At 43.0% G+C, this 20,389-nt stretch overlaps 1 protein-coding gene across 1 annotated transcript in view; it reads left to right on the top strand.

Moving 5' to 3' along the window:
- The window catches only part of GLRB (glycine receptor beta), a 72,693-nt gene that overhangs the window by 43,751 nt on the left and 8,553 nt on the right, over positions 1–20,389 (top strand). Inside the window, exons 8-9 of the mRNA XM_077814477.1 lie at positions 1,995–2,147; positions 10,198–10,490. Coding sequence (XP_077670603.1) covers positions 1,995–2,147; positions 10,198–10,490 — 446 coding nt within the window. The remainder of the gene's footprint in view (positions 1–1,994; positions 2,148–10,197; positions 10,491–20,389) is intronic.

A 20,389-nucleotide genomic window follows, 5' to 3' on the forward strand; every position in this document is an offset into this window, starting at 1 on the left:
TACCAAATTACAACCAATCTCATGCACTGTGCAAGGGCACCTCATTAATGTACAAACTGGATTTCAAAGCTATGGTTTATGCTGGAAATGCTTGACAACTGCAAACATAGTCCCCGACTTTGTTCACCCATTTATGTCAATGGGTGTTTGTAACATTTGCATCAGTAGAAGTAGGATTGGATCCATATGTTCTGTACTTGTCCAAGCAAAAGAAAATCTGGGGATTACATTTGTATGATAATCATTGCCTGTACTAAAATAAAAGTCCCTGCATTTCTTTTTCTTTGTGTGCAAGACAGAAATTTCTCATGAAAGTGCAAAATGGATACCCTTATGATAAATGGTGATGGCAAAGAATATTATACTCTGCTTATTGAAAGATGATACAAGACCATTAGCCAGAGTCAGAATGAATTTGACCTAACACAAACAGCTGAACACATAAAAGTCATAAATAATGTGGAAAATAATTAAGAATTTAAAAATATCTGGAAACCATTCACCAACTGCATAGGAAGAATTCCTCAGACTAAAGATCATAAAAGGGGAGAAGAAGAATTAAGAGCATATGGATGTCTTCTACCTACAAAATAATAAGGAAAACTCTTTTCTTTCTGTTTTTGTTTGTACTTGGCTTTGTGATTATTATATATTCAAACAACTTCTAACTGTAAACTGTGTGTGTGTGTGTGTGTGTGTGTGGTGAACAATTTATTAATGTAACAACATAAAAAAGAACGTATTTCCCTTTTTGCTATTTAAGCTCTATATTTAAGATTTACTTGCTTTTCACCAAATTTAGCTACTAACTGGAATAGACTAAAAGCCATGGGAAAAGTCTTGCCCTGAGATGATGATAGCGAAGTTTATGGAGTTGTTTTTATACGATCAAATCCGGTGAACATAAGACAATGTCAGTAGAGTTACATGAATTTAAATATGAGCATAATTTGGCTACTGTTTTTACCACCATATTCCTTGATCCCTTTGTTCTCTATCAGCAAATATAGGGGGCTGTGGAGTTCATTTTTACTCTTTGCTCCAGTTACTTTTCCAGGTAGTCCAGAAGTATGTTTGTGTGATGAAGTTCCATATTTAAATAAGCCTGAGCCTGTATGCCTAGTTTTTCCCAATTTTAAATTTAGAGGATTTTCTTTTAAAATTTTGTACCAACATGAAAAATTATCTTTATCAACTTTCATTATCATGGCAATTTTTATTAAGCCCTGCTTTAGGTCTCTACTTTTTGAATTTTTTTCTAATCTGAACAAGACTTCATAGCTGTACACCTTATTTTAATAAGTGTTTCCTTCTTTTTCACAAAATTGATACCAGCTGGGATTTTCACATGAGCCTAAGGGAGATAAGTGCTCTGCTCCCATTTGGCAAAATTCTGCTTTTAGAGACAGTGCATCTTTGAGGACAGAATTTTGCCAGTGTGAGTTGGGAAGCCTAATTCTTTTTGGATTGAAAACCCTAGTCTCTGTCCATGCATTCCACTTCCTTGGAATACAGAAGAATCCCCCCAGGTCCTCTTTTCTCCCTTTGGTTTTGCTTGTCCCTATTTGGCTTCCTGAATATGACCTTTCATATGCCTGTGGGAACACCCACTAGCAATGACAAAAGAAGATATTACTCTACTTTTCTTGTGTGGAAAGACTTGTAAATCTAGAGATTGATTTAGCAGCAGGCACTGTGATTTTCTCTGTTTTCTGAAAGGTCAAGTACAACAGGCCAGTCATGAGCTACAGCTCTCTTTTCATTCAGGTTTTGTAAGCTCTCATATGTGCTTCAAACGTGTTTTCAGATGAACTATTTGGTTTTGGGAAAAACAATTTATTTTAAGCCTAATTCACTGAGAGCCTTACTGAAATCATGGGCAGAATCCACACTGATTTCAACAGGGCAGGATTCTGAGTAATGCTAAGGCATTCAAATCTGAAAAGTTTGGCCTGTAAAACATTTAGAACATTAATGTGTTTATTTCTTTAAAGGTTATTACACTTGTGTAGAAGTAATCTTCACTTTAAGAAGACAAGTTGGATTTTACATGATGGGTGTTTATGCTCCTACACTGCTAATTGTTGTTCTGTCGTGGCTGTCATTTTGGATCAATCCTGATGCAAGTGCTGCAAGAGTGCCACTGGGTAACCGACATTTACACCTACTGTGAGAACGCACTTAGCACCACTTTACCCTTTTCAGTTGCTTTGATAGCAAAAGATGGGATATTGAAAGCAACTACATCCCATTGCATGGTCTTCATTTTCACTGAAACCTTCCCATTTCTAGCCTCTATAAAACACATCTCTTCATCCAGGCTTTTGCGTAATGCCATGTCTAGTGTTTAGGCACGGTTTTCCTATGTCTGCCTTCTAATGTGGTTTTGAGGCAAGGAGGTTGTAATGTGTCTCCTTTCCATACCTGGAAAAGTTCTCGCTTTTATATTATACACGTATAGCGTGCACCACAGACACGGTGGTGATAGACACCTTATAGAAACTTGAATATATAAATTCATATATAATAAATAAATAAATAATGGCTAATCAAGATGATTATTAAGGTGTAGAATACCTACCTCCTGCAGCAGTTGTTTGAAGATTAAATAGCAGTAATGTTCTGACGAGGATTAATGGCCACCATTACCAGACTGGCTTCTGTCTCATCAGGGCCTTGATTTATCAAAGTACTTTAACCATGTGCTCATCCTGTTCAGCAAAACACATAATAATTTACGTTAAGGTTTCCTATGGGCTGAAGTCAGGCTTAGAAGAGATAATACTAGTCTTTGGGAGTGCTGCTGCTTCTGGTGAAGACCATGACAGAAGTCACATTGATTTGAATGGGAACAAGATCAGATTCTTCATTTGCTACCAAGCAGTAGGGGCATAGAGTTAATTAAGAAAAAACAAACTTGACTAATTGGATTGTATGTGATACTCTAATAGATGTTAAATAAAAATAAAATCTACATTAAATATACTAAATATATTTAAAATTTGTCTTTTTCAAAGGCGTATTTTAGCATATCCATCACATGCATATGCTTTCTCCTTTCTTTTTTACTTGTCCTTTAAAAACATAAATAGCTATTTGTTTATGAAATATAGTTTATTTTAGTTTGATAGCACATGGAGTATACCCTGTTCTAACTTTATAGTGTTTACAACTTTACAAGGATCATGAATATAAAGTGCAACAGAGACAAATAATGTTTAGATGGAAGAATTTTTATGAAGTAGTATAGGGAAAATATATATTTTTGTGAAATAAAAAAATCTCTTGCAAACAAGTATTCTTCATATAGTCATTTCCAATATGATTAAAACCTGAATTTTTATATATCAACTTTTTATGCATTAATAATACAACTTTTAAAAGTAATATAGTAGAAAGGTTTAATTAATTCAACATTCAATTTATAAGAAGCATGTTGCAGATTGTACAGTATTTGAGGATTATATATATATATACAAACTTCAGAGTATTTCTTGGTCTCAGTAAATGAATATATGTGTCTGGTTTTTTTTCAAATGTAATACAGCAGCATAATTATGTGGCATTTGGTGTGATCCCAAAAGGAAGCAATGGATTGTACATAATTTTCCTACTCCTTGCTCAGGAGGTTGGAGTGAGTGTTATTAAGGGAGGGTTGGGACTTAAGTCCCCACAAATTACAGGCATTTTGTTTTGCAGTATGGCATCAGGACAAACCTAACTTTATAGCAGCATCCTGAAGTTTTGACTTTTTATAATCTAATGAGATAAAACTTCTAAGTGAAGTGGACTTGAGAGTATAATCCATATTGAAACAAATCCCAAGTCAAAAAATACAAATATGCTTGTAAAATTATACTAATGTTTTTCCTTTGTACGAGGAAAATTGTTTTGCATATGCAGTGTTGAGAGAGATCAGAGACAACTAAATCCAACAAAGCAGCAGTAATGGGTTTTGTCAACTCCCTGTGTCTTGACTGATCATATGTCACATTGGTACAACCTTTGGAGAAGCAATTTCTCCAGACCTTAAAAGATTGCTTCTAGAATAGCTAGCTATAGAGAGCCACAAGAGGGGAGAGTGGCTACTGTCAATTCAGTCCTAAGGAGTTGGTTCAAGAAATAAATGTAATTGTGCCTAAATTCCATGGGTGGGATTTTCAGTAGCGTTTGAGTGACTTAGGAGCACAAGAGCCATTGAAAGTCAGTGGGCAAAAGCTGTTTGTTATGTTCATTAATTAATCTGGAGAATTGACATGTGTTAGTGTGGGGAATATGTCTGTGTCCAGTTATGAATTCCAGTTGGTTTTATGAACTCTATTTGTACTTGTAGCGGTCATTATGAATTAGATCAGGGGTTCTCAACCTTTTTCTTTCTGATCCCTCCCCTCCACCTAACATGTTATAAAAAAACTCCACGGCCTACCTGTGCCTCAACAACTAGTTTTCTGCATAGAAAAGCCGGGGGGTAGCAAGCAGTGCAATTGCCTGGGGCCCCCAGGAAGATAACTTGTCAGGTCCAACTTCAGTTGTCCAACTTCAGTCCCAGGTGGAAGGGCTCAGGGCCCTGGGCTTCAGCCCCGCAGACTTCACGTGACTAGAAGAGCTGTGTTTTTTCTTTAGCTGACCAAAGGGGCGCAGACTATTGATAAAAAGTGGGCTTCTGCAAGTCAAGGGGAGACTTTTCATCACCAAGAGCACATGACTCAGCAGGAGGGTGTGGAAAAAAATGGCTGTCTCTGCCTCCTCTAAAGATTTGGATCAAATTCAGTGAGTCCCAAAAAGGGGTGAGATTAGATTAAGTTTGATTGCATTCGAGAGTTTGATGTTTTCCATAGATCTCAATTCTCTTATACTTTCTAAGAGTAAAGTCTGTTTAAGAAATTACTTTGCTAAACTGAGTGCCTTACTTTACTAGTATTTGGTGCCCAATGGGCACTAGGGAAATCAGAGCTTCGCCAGCCAGATCTGTTCTTGGGGGAGAATGGGTCTAAACAACTGGGGGCTCAGGAGGGCTATGGCACTGGTTCCTGGGCCTAGGCAGCCAGGGTTCAGGGTCCCACTGCCCAAGAGGGGTGTCACACATGGGGTCTGCAGCTGGGGAGAGCACTTGAGAGACAGAGCTTGAAACAGTGACTAATCACTACTCAGACCTGGAGGGTTAGCAGCACATGGGATTCAGTAGGTGGATCTCAGCACAACCTGCTGGTATCCATCAAACGAGCGGGACTGGACAAATTTGCAGATGACATATGGTTATTTATGTTAGTTAAAACTAAAGAAGACTGAAGAATTGCAGAGGAATCTAATAAAGGTCCATAAAATTGGCAGTACAGTGGCAGATGAAATTTTATTGACAAATGTCAGGTAATACACATTTAAAGGAAGAATTTGAACTTCTCATATGCCTGGATTCTAAATTAACTCTAACTATTCAGGAGAGAGACCTGGGTGTTACTGTGTGTGACATTTCCTCTGCAGCAGTTGTAAAATAAAGAGAAAAAAGTTAGGATGTGTAGAGAATAAGAGAGAAAATAATGATGAAACTATTTTAATGTCAATACACAAATCAGTGATATGCCTCTCTATGAATTCTGCTAGTTCTGGTAACCCTATCTCATATAAAATTTAACAGAAATACGAAGACAGGCCACAAATAATTAGAAACATGCAAAGACTTCCATTTGAAGAGAGAATGTGACAAGATTAGGTCTGTTAATTTACAGAGATGAGTAAGGAGACATGATAGAAGTCTATACAATAATCAGTGTCACAAGGAAGGCAAATCAGGTGCTTCTGTGTCCCTTTTCTCATAATATAAGAATAAAGAGGAAACCAGTGGTTTTTAAAGGCAGTATGTTTAAAACAGATGACAAGAAATACTGTTTTATATAACATATAATTAACCTGTGGAACTCATTGTCAGAAAATAACATTGAGGCTGAGAAGCTAGAAGGATTCAAAAAGGGATTATTGGCTACATCCCAGTCCAGCAAAATACATGCTTAAGTGCTCTGCTGCATTAGCACCCCAATGGAAACACCCATAGTTACCTCAGATAGGAATTTAAAAAATAAGAGCTATAAATCGTCATTCTTAGGGCCATAAGCCAACCACTAGCTGACAGGGGGTTAAAAAGAAACTTCTCTGAACTGGTTATTCCATTACTGTCCACCAAGGGGTGTTTTACACATCCCTCTAAAGTAGAAGTGGGATATGTGGACAACAGGTCACATCCAGTATGGCAATTCTTATGTACTTGTGTTTCCTCAAACCCAGCTTTTGTTCTTAATTACTGCCTACGTTTGTCGTACAGTGCACAGACCCCAGACACTGCACACTGAGCAAAGGAACTATCATTTGCTATATGAGCATGTAGCGGGGTGAGCACCCCGCTCCAGAGAGAAAGGGGTTAAAACCAGCTCTGGGAAAGGGCTGCCCCGAAGAGCCAATCCGGGCCCGGTAGGGCTGGTATAAAGAGGGCGGTGAGCTAGGAGGCAGGCAGTCTCATTCCAGCCTTGGAGTTGGAAGATCCAGGCTGCCTGGGAGCACAGGGTACCTTCAACAGAGCAGTGCTGGGGAAGAGGCAGGCACTGGGGAGCTCAGGCCTGGCGACCTAACAGGCTGAGGCCTGACAGGAAGACCTAAGGAGGTACTGGGGCTGCAGGGAGAGGCAGCAGGTCCAACCCCCTAGCCAATGATAAGTGGCCATTGCAGACTGCAGTTTTCCCCTGAGTAAAGGGGCTAGTTGAGGACTGGCAGTGGGTAACTGAGGGGAGGTGGGCCCAGAGGAGTGGGCCTCCCTGTGTGAGGGGCAGCACCCCAAGGTAAGGGGCACTGTAGTCCAGCAGGTACATGGGGCCTATATGTGGCAGAGATAAAGGGACTGCAGAGGGGTGAGACACCAGCCCATAGAGGGTGCTCCAGGGCTGAGAGAGCTAATTCCTGGACAACCAGCAGGAGGCGCTGTGCTGGTGAGTCAGCGCTCTGCTACAGAGCAACACACAGAAATCAGGGAAGGAAGGGGAAATATTACTACTTGTCCTACTGGGCACCTCTCCCATGAAATTAAGAGGAGCCAGGTTTAGACTAGCTGCGTGGTTGAATAAGGGCTGTTTCAAAAAGAAAAAAATCCTTCTGTTGCATGGAGGAAACTACTAAGGTTCCCCCGCAAACTCCTCACTAGTCAAACAATAAAGATGCAACAGGGATTAGCTGGGAGAAAAGGAAGTTAAAGAGGGAATCCAACTAACAGGTTACATATGGACGGGGGGTTTCAAGTAAATCCAGGTATAAAAGAATCCCACACTGCTAGAAGGAGTCATGAGAGAAGTCAGGGTTAGGAGTTCCATGTAACTGGGAAAGGAACATTATGGTAGCAGGGGTGTCTGTATGTGCGTGTGTGCACAGAGTAGGGGAATCCCCATAAAGGGAAATCAGGATGTGAGGCTTAGGAATTGAAATGTAACCTTAAACCTGTGAAATGCAAAGGTTGGTACTGCTCTTGGCAATGAGCAGTCCTGCTCCATATTCCTGGCTAAACCCTTTTTGTCACCAACCTGGGTCCCTAGGAGAGGGAAGAGGAACAGGTACATTCCCAACCCAGGCCAAGCACTTTTCTACTTCAACAAAATTGTGGAGGGGCTCCAAAATTGTGGAGGGGCTCTGAGTGCTCCATGGGAATTGAATATTGTTGTTTATATTTCAACTTTTGAGTTTCTTTTTTTTTTCTCCCCAACTGTATTCCAGCATTTTGCTTTGGGCCAGTTTAGATAAGCACCTAATACAGCAGCACTCAGAGGTGCAACTTACCAAACTGTTGTCAGGTTCTCTAAGACATGTCAATGTTGATTTTGCAGTGAATGTTTATTTAATAGAATATTTCTTCTTCCTCCACCTGATTATATTCTTTCCTTGAAGTCTGATAAAACGTTCTTTCCTTTCTTTTGCTCTGAGACTGAACTTTTTACCCCAGGTTTCCAGACAAATGGAAACTAGCAGAAAGTCACTGTGGCCTCAGCTGCCCTATTGAACAAAGTGATGAAAGCTCTGCTGTAATCTTTTCAGTCAGTAGAATTTACAAGTTAGTTTTCCAACTTTAAGCCCAAGATCATAAGCTCCAAGATCTTACGTACTTCTGGGCAGTGACTGTAAAGAGCTGAGTGTTTTCAGCACCTATCACATAATACTAACAAAAATAGCTTATTAGTCCAGTAAACATATTTAAAGATAGTAAAAATAATTACATATTACAAAGAATATCCAGTTACAAAGAGATGTTTACTAGCCCATATTGGTAGTCTGTTTGGCTACTAGTTAGGTGATTCAGGTTCAGAATAGGTGTTGATTTTCAGGGCTGTTGAATGAAAGTGGAGAGGTGTATTAAGCATTTTCTATAGCATGAGCAGTAAACAGGACATAGAGCTTTATTAACTCTAACATTGCATTTACATTTCCACTCCCCACTGTTAAAAATGGGGAGTGAATCTCTAATGAGATCATCACAGATAAGTGGTTCATAATTACATTGTGAAAGGCAAGGAAAAAAGGGGGATTTCTTGTATGTGCTCAAATGCTTCAGATATGAAACAGGGAAAATCATCTGGTCCAAGCACAGGGATTTTCTACTTTCACTCTTTGTCCATTGATATCAGTCTGATATCTCATTAGGGCAGGAAATAAATGTATTACAACCAATGGAAAGCTGGAATTACAAGCTTTAGAATGATATATCTTTCTCGACAGTATATTGAAAGATTTTGACTTTGAAATCATATCAGTTTGGTTATTATCATTCCCCCCATCTTTGTTTTAGTAGCTAATATCTGACAAGCTGCCAGTGTTAGATTAATGCCTTATACTAAATAAAATCTGGGATTCTAAGGTGATGGGAGACAAATGTCTAATTATAGCAGTTCTGAATATACTGGCCACTACAATCTCACCAAAATCTAAGCAAAATAAACGAGGGAATGGTGTGATAAAGTCTGATATTTTGTGCCCTGCTCAGCTTAAAATTACTTTGATGGAGCAGTACAAATATTATAAGGACCATTAACATTTTCCAAGCATAAGTGGATAAGGATCAGAAAAAAAATCCCTGCATGAATTAATATTTTGGTGTGTATATTGGATAACATATGTCATCAACTTAGATGATAATATGGGGCTGACTTGACGCCTCTGCTTAAGGCCAGATTTTGAAGTTATTTACATCCATCCAGCATCACTTACTTCATTGAGGTTGCACAGGTGCAACTGAGGGAAGAATTTTACCAATAGAGATCATAGAACCAAAATGGCAATTCTAACTTGGGGAAGAGGGTGTAAGTATGCCTAATTTGACAACCATTTAGATAGTCAGCCTTTTCGACACATAAGTGTCTGTAAATATCCCATCTGCATATGACTGAACTGCTTCATTGAGATGATCTCCACATTTTGTCACCAGTGAGATGTATCCCTGCGGGTTGCCGAGCTTTGAGAACCTTCTAGGAAAGTGGTGCTCATTGGGACCATACAAAGGCCCCCTCTGAGCACCAGTCATTTGAAGCTGAAGTTCTAAGACACCATGCATTCCCTAGCCACTTTATTTCCTTCCTTTGCGCAGCTAATTGTGGACAGGTTTTCTTTTTGATTTTTAGCCAAAAACCTCATTTTAACTTGTACTCTAGACATGTTACACTGATACAGACCATTTTAAGTATTTTCCATGCTGTCTAGATTCCTGGGACACCTCTGGCTTAATTCTGGGCCATCATGTTAGAGCTAAAGGATATGGAGGAAAAGACAAGGTTTTAACAGTGTATTTCATGCCCTTCCATCTTCCCGGAGTTAGATACACATACTCAAATGACTCTGTGTGTGTGTGTGTGTGTAACCATAAGTAATTTAGCATCTCTGTGTCTATCTACCTCTCCAGGCATTCAAGGTTTATTAATATTAATAAAATCCTGTCTAGATTATTAAGCCATTAGTTAACTGAAGGCATGTGTATCATGTATATTCAGCAGATAGTCATTTCTTGCAAAATATACCTGCTACATCATGAAGTTCCATTCACTCATAAGAAATGTCATCCATTAGAATCTAGCAGTATAGCTGTTTTGGGGACATGGGAAGAGCGCTCCAGTAGGGAAGAGGCTAAGAAGACTGTACAGTTTTCATTACTTTAATATATTGCTTTATTGTTTCTAGGTATCTTCTCAGTGCTCAGCTTGGCATCTGAATGTATGACTCTTGCTGCTGAACTCCCCAAAGTGTCTTATGTGAAGGCCTTAGATGTCTGGCTGATCGTTTGTCTTCTTTTTGGGTTTGCTTCACTGGTTGAGTATGCAGTGGTTCAGGTAATGCTGAACAATCCAAAGAGAATTGAAGCTGAGAAAGCAAAAATTGCCAAGGCGGAGCAAGCAGAAGGGAAAGGAGGCAATGTAGCCAAAAAGAACACGGTAAATGGTACAGGGACCCCCGTGCACATCAGCACTTTACAGGTAAGAGCTATGATATTTGATTCTCAGTCATAGTTGTTTAAGAAATATTTTTCATAGTTTGAATAGTTTTAATCTTAAAAATGGGATTAGAAATAGCCAAAACGTATTATTCTTGGTGCACGATGGTGATTAATGGGCAACACTCTGAACAGTCTACCACAAATGACTTACGTTCAGATGTTCCCAGTGAAAAAACCTGAAGCACGTTTTTTTAACACCCTAATAAGATGCCTGCTGCTGTGCTTCAAGTAAATCAAGTGACAAGCAACTTTATGATGATCTTGCACTTCTAATAGCAGCTGTGACATTATAACTGGGTTTAATTCAGTCAGGGCTTCCAGTAAGCATTTATTAAGAGCATACTCAAATAGCAACAGTCTCATTGCTTTGCTTGAAATGGCCACAGCTGTACTGCATTATACATACAGAATTTCTAATCCCAGGGACCCAGAAGTCCTGGCATTTATAAATAAGGGAGATCTCTGTTTGTTTGCCTGTTAAACTGTCCCCCTCCTTTTCTTGTGCTGTTAGAGCTGATGGAGAAATCTGTTAGTTCTCATTATATGGTTATGCATACTGTCCCATGCCAAAGTTTCTATACTGATGCTGACTTTATATGGCAATAACACCATTCTTGTTCAGAGAGATGTGGACTCCACAGGCCAACCCCCACCTGTCCTAGATGATATTTAACTTGATACCTATTCCACAGGAGGAAATATAGAGCTATACCAGGCACGAATTTGGCTCATGGTTTTCAATGACTCAACAACTTAAATGCACAAAAATACGGCTATTAGGCCAGATCCAGGGTCCTGCTAAGGACACTTTGAGTCTGACAACAAATTACCTTAAAAAGCTGCCCTAAGAAGGAATGGGAGGATTCACCCAGTATGGGGGGGATCCTGGGTTGATGAAAAGCTGACATACACCAACTTCTACTAGTCCACCAGCATTGGGAACATGCTGGGGTTGGACTATGGTATACTCCAATTCCCAACTGGCAGTATAGTCTCTAGGAAATCATTCTGGCTGGCATAAATTAAACCAACCCTGTGGCTGCTTTAACTTGTGCAAGGAGCCAATTTGGATCCCCAGCCCTCCCTTGATTGGGGGGAGGGGTAAAGGTGGCATAGCAACATCTTTGCTTCCCCACTCTCTGGTGCACTGAGCATGAACAGCTGGGAAGTTTGCCCCTGCCCTTTGTGTTTAGCAATTTGATGAGTACCAAATTCAGTAGTTTCCTACAATAGAATAGTGTAGATACAACATTCCAGCAGAACAGCATGGAATCTATTGATTACTTTTACTTTTGTGCAGCTTAATCAAGGTTAAGATTTTAAAATGACTACGATGTTGTTAGCTAAAACACATCTATGTGATCCTCTCTCCAAATCATGTATTCCTCTGATTGCATATCCCTTACCCGCTGCATGAGGTCCTTTTAATTGTCTTAACCACACTGTGTAAGAACATCAGGTGTTTCTCTGTCATCATGTCTTTCATCTGTGCTATACAATAGTAGTGTTCTGCAAAGCTTTCCTAAAAGATGGCATATCACTATAGATTTTAAGAGCCAGATCTAGGTAAGGCATTGTGCATAGACAGTCAACAGAAATATCACACACACACACACACACACACACACACACACACACACGGAATGAAGGATTATACTCAAGTCCTGATTTCTCTCCCCAGAAACTGCAGGGGCCTGCTCTGTGGGTCATCCATTACAGGAGCCTCGGAACGGCACTCCAAGATGGAGACTGTTTGGCCTGCACAGTTTTGTGTGTTCCCCCAAGCTATCAGGGACCCTTATATGTGAACACCTTTTTCTCCTGGTGGGAATAATGTTTGCTGGATAGGGAGAGCTGTGCTTACGGCTTCTGCTAGCCAGAATATAGGTACAAATGAAACACTGTTTTTGCTGAGAAATTTTGGAAGCATTAATGTAGTGGGACAGAATTTGGCTCTGTAATAGGGTTGTCTCCTTAAATGATAGTGGGGTTTGGGTACAGCTGATTCTCTGTTCCAAGGTGCAGCCTCTTTAAGAACAGGTGTTCTGAGACTGGTAGTTCCTGGAAAGATCACCAGACTGAACTGGGATTAGGGACTCAGGAAAGCTGTGGAGATCCTGCATCAAGTGGGGAAGGAATGTTTTGAGCATGGAAAAGCCAAAGATTTGTGACAGTTTAATAATCCAGCTTTCAAGAGGGCGATCTACTGAAAAACCAAGAAGTAAAACTAAGACAGAATGACTGCAGTGCCACATCAGAGAGCAGCATTGTTCAGGACCTGTAGCAGTCCCTAAATTTAGTAAGGCAGAAAGCAGTTTGATGGGCCAAAGTGAAGAGACAGACCCAGATTCAAAAAATCACTAGTGTATCGCACATCATTCAGTGGATCACAGCAAAATGAAAGACACCATAAAACAGAAGTGGACATGGGATGCATTTCTCAAATATCTACAGAACCTCAGCTGGTGTAAACTAGAATAGCTCCACTGACTTCATTGGGACAATTCACATGCTTAAAACTAAGCATTTGCTGGAGAGGGCCAAAGTGTTCCATATCCTTAACTTTTCAGCTTTAATTCCTTTTGAGCTTGATACACTTTTTTGCTTATTTCAGGGCTGAGGGAAGGAAGTCAAAACGTTCAAAGTTGGGTGCCTAAAGTTAAGCACCTGAATCCATATTTAGGCATCTACATGAGTAGTCTGATTGGTAGAGGTGCTGAGCAGGGTTGCATGCTCAGCACTTCTGCAATAAACCTACTTAGTTAGGTGTCCAACTATGGGCTTAGGTGCCTAAATTTTGGCACCCAAGTTTGGAAATTAAAAGTATGCCTGACTGAAAACTCCATATCTGAACTGCCTGACATTTTGGAGAGCTCTGAAATCCAAATCTACATTTCACAGCTGGTTTTTTATTAATACGAAGGGCTAAAAAGGAGCTCAAAAGTAGATCCAAATTATACATTTTGGGCCTATCTCTAGTACAGATTACAGAAACCATGGTGTGGAGATACTTAATGGTGAACAAAAGGAGTCATGAAGGCCAATGACCAAGAGAGGAAAGCATTAAGAAGCATACAGAAGGCAAGGGAGAAATGATCTTTTAAAAGAGATAGAGAATTTGAGACAAAAAAAAAATAGGAATGCTGTTTCAGGTGGCAGGAACTTCAAAAGGAGGCTTTCAGACCAACAGTGGGAATAGGACTGCGTGTGAGACAAAAGTGGAGATTGGCCCTAAATGTCTTGGGAAGGGTAAGCAGACAATGGATCGATGAGGTAAGCTGCAGTCAAACCCACAGAGAGCTTTCAGAATAATTAAAGCTATGTGGAACTTAATCCTACAATGAATGAAGAGGAGCAAGGGGAGGTGCTTGAGGATGGTGATGCTGCTTTCCTCGTAAGAGAGAGGGCAGCAGATTTCTGAACACACTACAGTCCTGGAGACATAGACTTGTAATGGTTAAGGCAAGAAGGACTATAGGTATACCTGAAGATTTCACCAAAGGTGGAGTTGAGACAGTGGGTGGAGGAGGAGAGCTATAAACCTCAAGGGTAGTGCCAAGACTGAAGACTACAGAGGCAAAAGAAGCTGAGTGGTGGAGAGGGAGAGAGATAATTAGTTGCAAATGCACCTCTTGTCCAAACAGAACTCCTTATTTTTTTACAATTTCCTTAAAGAGACTAAAACCAATTCACAAGTCAAGAAAGGCAGAGAGGAATCATCATTAAAGATGACAAATGATACTGTCTAGTTAAGTATTAGAAGAATTGGTCTAAGGCCCTGTCTACACTGGCAAGTTTGTGTGCAGTAAAGCAGCTTTGATCACTGTAATTCCCAAGGTGTACACACTGCCAAGCAACTTAGTGTGCAGAAACTGTGCAGATGCAGTGCTCTAAAAAAACCACCTTGATGAGAGGCTTAGAGCTTTCTGCGCCGTGGCTACAGCACTGCGATGCCAGTGTAGACACCGTGGTGATTACAGTGCTGTGATTGGCCTCTGAAAGGTGTCCCACAATGCCTGTTCTCACCTTTCTGGCCATCGGTTTGAACTCTACTGCCCTGCCCTCAAGTGACCAACCGTCAGTCCCACCCCATTCATTCCTTCGCAGATTTGAAAGTCCCTTTCCTGTTTGCTCGGCAATGTGTGCAATGGTCTCAGCGCATCTTTCCAGGTGGCCATGCCTGCTCCACGCACCAGACGATCCTCCGTTTGGAGCAATGCTGAACTGCTGGACCTCATTGGCATTGGGGGAGAGGAGGCAATGCAGTCACAGCTGTGCTCCAGCCATCGGAATTATGATACCTATGGTCAGATTTCTAGATGCATGATAGAAAAGAGCCATGACCGGGACACATTGCAGTGCAGGGTCAAAGTGAAGGAGCTGCAGAACGCCTACCACAAGGCACGGGAGGCAAACCGTGCTGCGCCCACAAGCTGCTGGTTCGAGTATCGCATTCAGCTCTTTGTAGGTGGTGACCCCACCTCCGTTGCGAAGTCCCCGTGGATATTTTGTTGGCTCACGTGCCAGTCAAGAGTGGACTGAGCCAGGAGGAGGCAATCTTGGATGAAGATGGGGAGCCAAAGGCAGAGGATGACTCGGAGGCCAGAGATGCATGCAGTCAGGATCTCTTTTCTACCCCGGAGGAGCCTAGCCAGTCACAGCAGTTGGATCTTGGTGAAGCGCAAACAGGAGAGGAGGCCCCTGGTAAGTGGATCTGATTTTGGGAATTGCTGAAGAGAGTTGTTGGGGACAGGAGGGTTGCAGAAAGCAGGCTTGTCTCCCACCTCATGCTTAGTTTGAGGCATGTGAAGCCCTCACTTCGCAGGAATCTCCCTCAGATCTCCAGGAAACTCTCATGGAGATATTGGGCAATCCACTGCTGCAGGTTCCTTGGCAGAGCTGATTTGTTTCTTGCCCCATTAACGGTAACTTTCCTCCACCACTGTGCTGTCGGGGAGCTGAGGGACCATTACTGCACACAGGCTAGCTGCATAGGGGCCAGGGCGGAAGCCATAGGCTTGGAGAAGACCCTCCCTTGATTCCCTGCTCACCCTCAGCAGCGAGATATCTTCCATTATGATCACCTCCTGTGGAAAGTGTGGGGCCAGGAATGATTATCAGGCCCACCCTACAATGCTGGCTTTCCCCAAAAGCCATGTGCCCAGTGTACAGCAGAGTCTGGGAACAGTGACTTACCCTGCCCCTGCAGCTACTCACCATTTTGGGGGTCTTGTGGCTTATGTGTGCTTGCCTGGGGTCAGCCACTTAGTGATAGGTGTGTGAGTACTGGCTGTGTTTTAAAGCACTGAAATAGTGTTGACCGTGTTGTTTCTTTAAAATGTTGGATTTAAATTCACAGAGATGACCTTGGGAGCACAGCCTCCCTCTTTGTTATCGGTGGCAGAACAGTTGTGAAGAATTAGGAAGCATCCAAGAAGAACTAAGGAGGACTTTATACATGAGGTTATGATGCACTCCGCCGCCAAGAAAAAGGAATCGAAGGAGTGGGGGGATAGCGAGAAGAGGGAAAGAAAGGAGAACGCAGCACACCAAAAAGAAGCTACGGAGCGGCTGTTAACAGTTATGGAGCACCAAGCGGACATGCCCCAGGCGATACTAGCTCTTCAAACCGAGCAGCTTTGTGCCTGCCCTCCCCTGCAGCCACTGTCGCAAAACTCTTTCCCATGCGCACCCCCCACACTGCCAACACACTCTTATCAACCTCCTGGCTCCACTCTCTACCCGCAGCATTCCACTCCTCCCTCCTCCCAGTCCAGCAGTGTGGACTCTCTCTACCCACTGCACTCAACACCCATCCCTCTGCAGTTTGGCCCTGCTGAAGTACAGCACCCACTGCATCATACTCCAAAGAAGAAGGTTGGGTATGATCCCTGGACATACACAAATCTATAGCTGTCCTGGGACCCCTCCTCCTCTTGAGTCCCTTCCATTTCCCCATCCCCCTCCCTACTGATGATTTTTTTTGTTTGACTCTCTCCTCTGGTTGTTGTCTTTCAATAAAAGAAGTGTGTTTGTTTGAAATCAATCTTTATTCTATTAATTGAAAGCAAAAAGAGCACTGCAAAGCACCATACAATTATGTTAAGGCCCCTTCTTGTATCATGTGCACCAATCACCTCCTAGAACTACAAGTACTGCAATCCTGACCATAGCAACAAATTCGTGGCTTTCAGCTTCACATTACTGCCTCAAACCATCCCTGATCCTTATGGCCATGTGCTGTGCCCCTCTAATAGCCTTGGTCTCTGGCTGTTCAAACTCAGCTTCCAGGCACTGGGCTTCTGCGGTCCAGCCCTGAGTGAAGCTTTCACCCTTCCCTTCACAAATATTATGGAGCATACAGCATGCAACAATAAGCATAGGAATATCGTCATCAGCCATGTCCAGCTTCCTATACAGGCATCGCCAGCGGGCTTTTAAACGGCCAAATACACACTCCACAGTCATTCTGCACTTGCTCAGCCTATTGTTGAACTGCTCCTTGCTGCTGTCAAGTTGCCCTGTGTATGGCTTCATGAGCCACGGTATTAAGGGGATCCTACCACGATCACAGTGGGCATTTCAGCTTCCCCTATGGTGATCTTCGGGTCTGGGAAGAAAGTCCCTGCTTGCAGCTTCTTGAACAGACCAGTGTTCCGAAAGATGTGTGCGGCATGCACCTTTCCAGATCAGCCTGCGTTAATGTCTGTGAAATGCCCATGGTGATCCACAAGCACCTGAAGAACCATTGAGAAATACCTCTTGCGATTAATGTACTCGGTGGCTAGGTGGTCTGGTGCCAGAATTGGAATGTGCATGCCATCTATTGTCCCTCCGCAGTTAGGGAAGCCCATCTGTGCAAAGCCATCCACAATCTCACGTATGTTGCCCAGAGTCACGGTCTTTCGGAGCAGGATGCAATTAATGGCCCTGCACACTTCCATCAACATGACTCAAACAGTTGACTTTCCCATTCCGAACTGGTTAGTGACCAATCGGTAGCAGTCGGGAATAGCCAGCTTTCACAGTGTAATCGCCACACACTTCTCCAGTGACAGGGCAGCTCTCGTCTCGTGTCCTTGCACCGCAGGGCTGGGGCGAGCTCATCACACAGTCCCATGAATGTGGCCTTCCTCATGCGAAAGTTCTGCAGCCACTCCTCGTCATACCAGACATGCATCACAATGTGATTCCACCACTCAGTGCTTGTTTCCCGAGCCCAAAACGGCGTTCCTCTGTGGTTAGCACCTCCGTGAATGACACAAGCATTCTCCTGTCATAGCTAGTATGCGTGGCAAGATCAATGTCACACTTCTCTTGCCTTTGTACTTTAAGGAATAACTCCACTGCCACTTGTGATGTGTTGGTCAGTGCAAACAGCATTTTGGTCAACAGCTTGGGATCCATTCCTGCAGCAAGAAAGAGGCAGGGCAGGCCACGTAGTACACAACCCATTGAAAGATGGCGCCAAATGCAGACGGAAGCACAGGGATTGCTGGAATGCGAAGCAATGCATCATGGGGCATTGGGACAGGACCCAGGATGCCCTGCGACCCCTTCCGCCTTCCCACAAGTCTTAGCGGCAAAAGAGAAAGGTGCTCTGTGGGATAGCTTCCTAGAGTGCACTGCTCCAAATAGTGCCGCAAGAGTGAACATGCTATTGCGCAGGCAGCTGTCAGTGTGAACACACAACAGTGTTTTTCCTTGGGTGCTCTCTGAGCGGTGCTGTAACTGCCGGCACTGTAACTTTGCAAGTGTAGACATGTCCTAATTTGCCATTGTAAACTGAGGTGAGAAACAGCTTTACTTCACTTAAAATCATCTGTGTAGAAAGTTTCAGCACTCAATACCTTGAGATGAGGATTGGAAATGTACAGCTTTGCACAGATCTCTGCAACACTACTTTAACAATGCAGGCAGGATCCTTTACTACAGTGGTCTCCAACCTTTTTACGCCCAAGATCACTTTTTGAATCTAAGGGAAACCCAGGATCTACTCCACCCTTTCCCAAAGCCTCTGCCCCTTCCCCAAAGCCCCGCCCCACTCATCCCCCCTACCCCCGTCCGTCGCTTGCTCTCCCCCACCCTCATTCACTTTCACCAGGCTGGGGCAGGAGGTTGGGGTTTGGGAGGGGGTGCGGGCTCTGGGCTAGGGCTGAGGGGTTCATAGTGTGGGAGAGGGCTCTGGGATGAGCCTAGGCATGGAGTTGGGGTGCAGGAGGGGGGTGCAGGGTGCGGGCTCTGGGAGGGAGTTTGGGTACAGGAGGGGGCTCCGGGCTGGGGCAGAGTGTTGGGGTGAGCTTAGGGATGGGGGTTGGAGTGCGGCCTCCCACTGGGCAGCACTTACCTCTGGTGGCTCCTGGTCAATGGCGGGCGCAGCGAGGCTAAGGCGGTTTCCCTGCCTACCCTGGCCCCACACCACTCCCAGAAGGGGGCAATGTGCCCATGGGAGGGACAGGGAGCATGTGGCTCCACACACTGCCCCTCTCTCAGAGGGAGACCCCTGCCCCCAAGGCCGCAGGGCTGCGCTGGCCACTTTCGGGAGCGACATGGGGCTGGGGTAGGGATCCTGTCTTAGCGGCAGGCACACTGTGCTGCCTGAGATCACGATTGACTGGGAAATCCTCTAGGAGCAACCAGTCGATCACAATCGACCGGTTGGTGACCACTGCTTTATTATAATCACTCTGGCAACAAATTACCCTCTGACTCCCTCTAGTGCTTCATTAGCGTTATCAGCATCTTTAATAAAGGTCTTGGGCCCCAATCATTATCTTGAATGCAAAAAAGCACATTAGTAGGAAAAATGTGCTGAAATTACACCCAAAAGTAAACATCCAGAGTGCACCCAAACCATTCTTCTTAGTATGGCAGATATACTGCCCGAATGGGGCTTAGTCTAGCAACAGGTGTTATTCTTATTTATTTATTTATTCATTCATTCAATTTATAATCAATGAAACAGAATCTATCCTATGTTCTGGGAACCTGTGACATTATTAAAGGTACAGATAAAAATAGTAACTTCCCCTCATCCCCAAACTAGAAAATAACCAACCAGAGATTAAAATCAAATGCAAACAATACCCAGGCTCACCCAGAAATGCCAGTCCTTATCACTCCTCTCAGTCCCAATCTGTATAAAATGGTGGCCTTTGCAGCATGTTCTAAAGGTTAAGATTGATGCTATTTAGGACTGAGAGTGGGGAATGAAAGTAAATTCCAAAGTCAAGAAAGCCCCTCCCTGGTAGAAACTCCCTCTTTTAAACCGATGAGAACCTAGCTTGAGTTTTTCTGTTGATTGCACCTGTGACAGTATGATAAAGGGATCATATATGGCGTGTCCCAAGAAATTGTCTCAATTTCTGAGCCAGAGGAAGATGGAGAAAAGCCTTTCTCTTCAAATCTGCACTCAGAACAGCAGGGGTTTCAATAACAGCCTCAGATTGTGAACTCTAGAAACAAAAAGTGGGTACACATCCATGGCTGAGAGGACAGATAGAATTATTGCTGGATTTCCAGATGTTCCTACCAGCATCATCTTCCCCGGACTACATTTCAGATAGCTGAACGTCCTCTCTACCCAAACCCTGGATGAGGTGTTCAGCAGCACTGACTGAATTGGATGAGAAGGAGAAATAGAGCTGGGTGTCATCAGTCTATTGCAATCCTCACAGCCTCTTTACTAACCCTCCCAACTGCCATAGAGTCATAGAGTTTAAGGCCAGAAGGGCCCATTAGATCATCTCGTCTGATCTCCTATTTATCCATATACATACTGAATGAAAGGAAACAAGATGGAACTCTGCAGAATTACCAATGAAAGAATTGTTAGTAAAGAAAACCAATTGCCCCAGATTATCTTCTAGAATCTCTGAG

Source organism: Eretmochelys imbricata, chromosome 4 (genome assembly GCF_965152235.1).
Source record: "Eretmochelys imbricata isolate rEreImb1 chromosome 4, rEreImb1.hap1, whole genome shotgun sequence".
In the NCBI taxonomy this organism is placed as follows: Eukaryota; Metazoa; Chordata; order Testudines; family Cheloniidae; genus Eretmochelys; species Eretmochelys imbricata.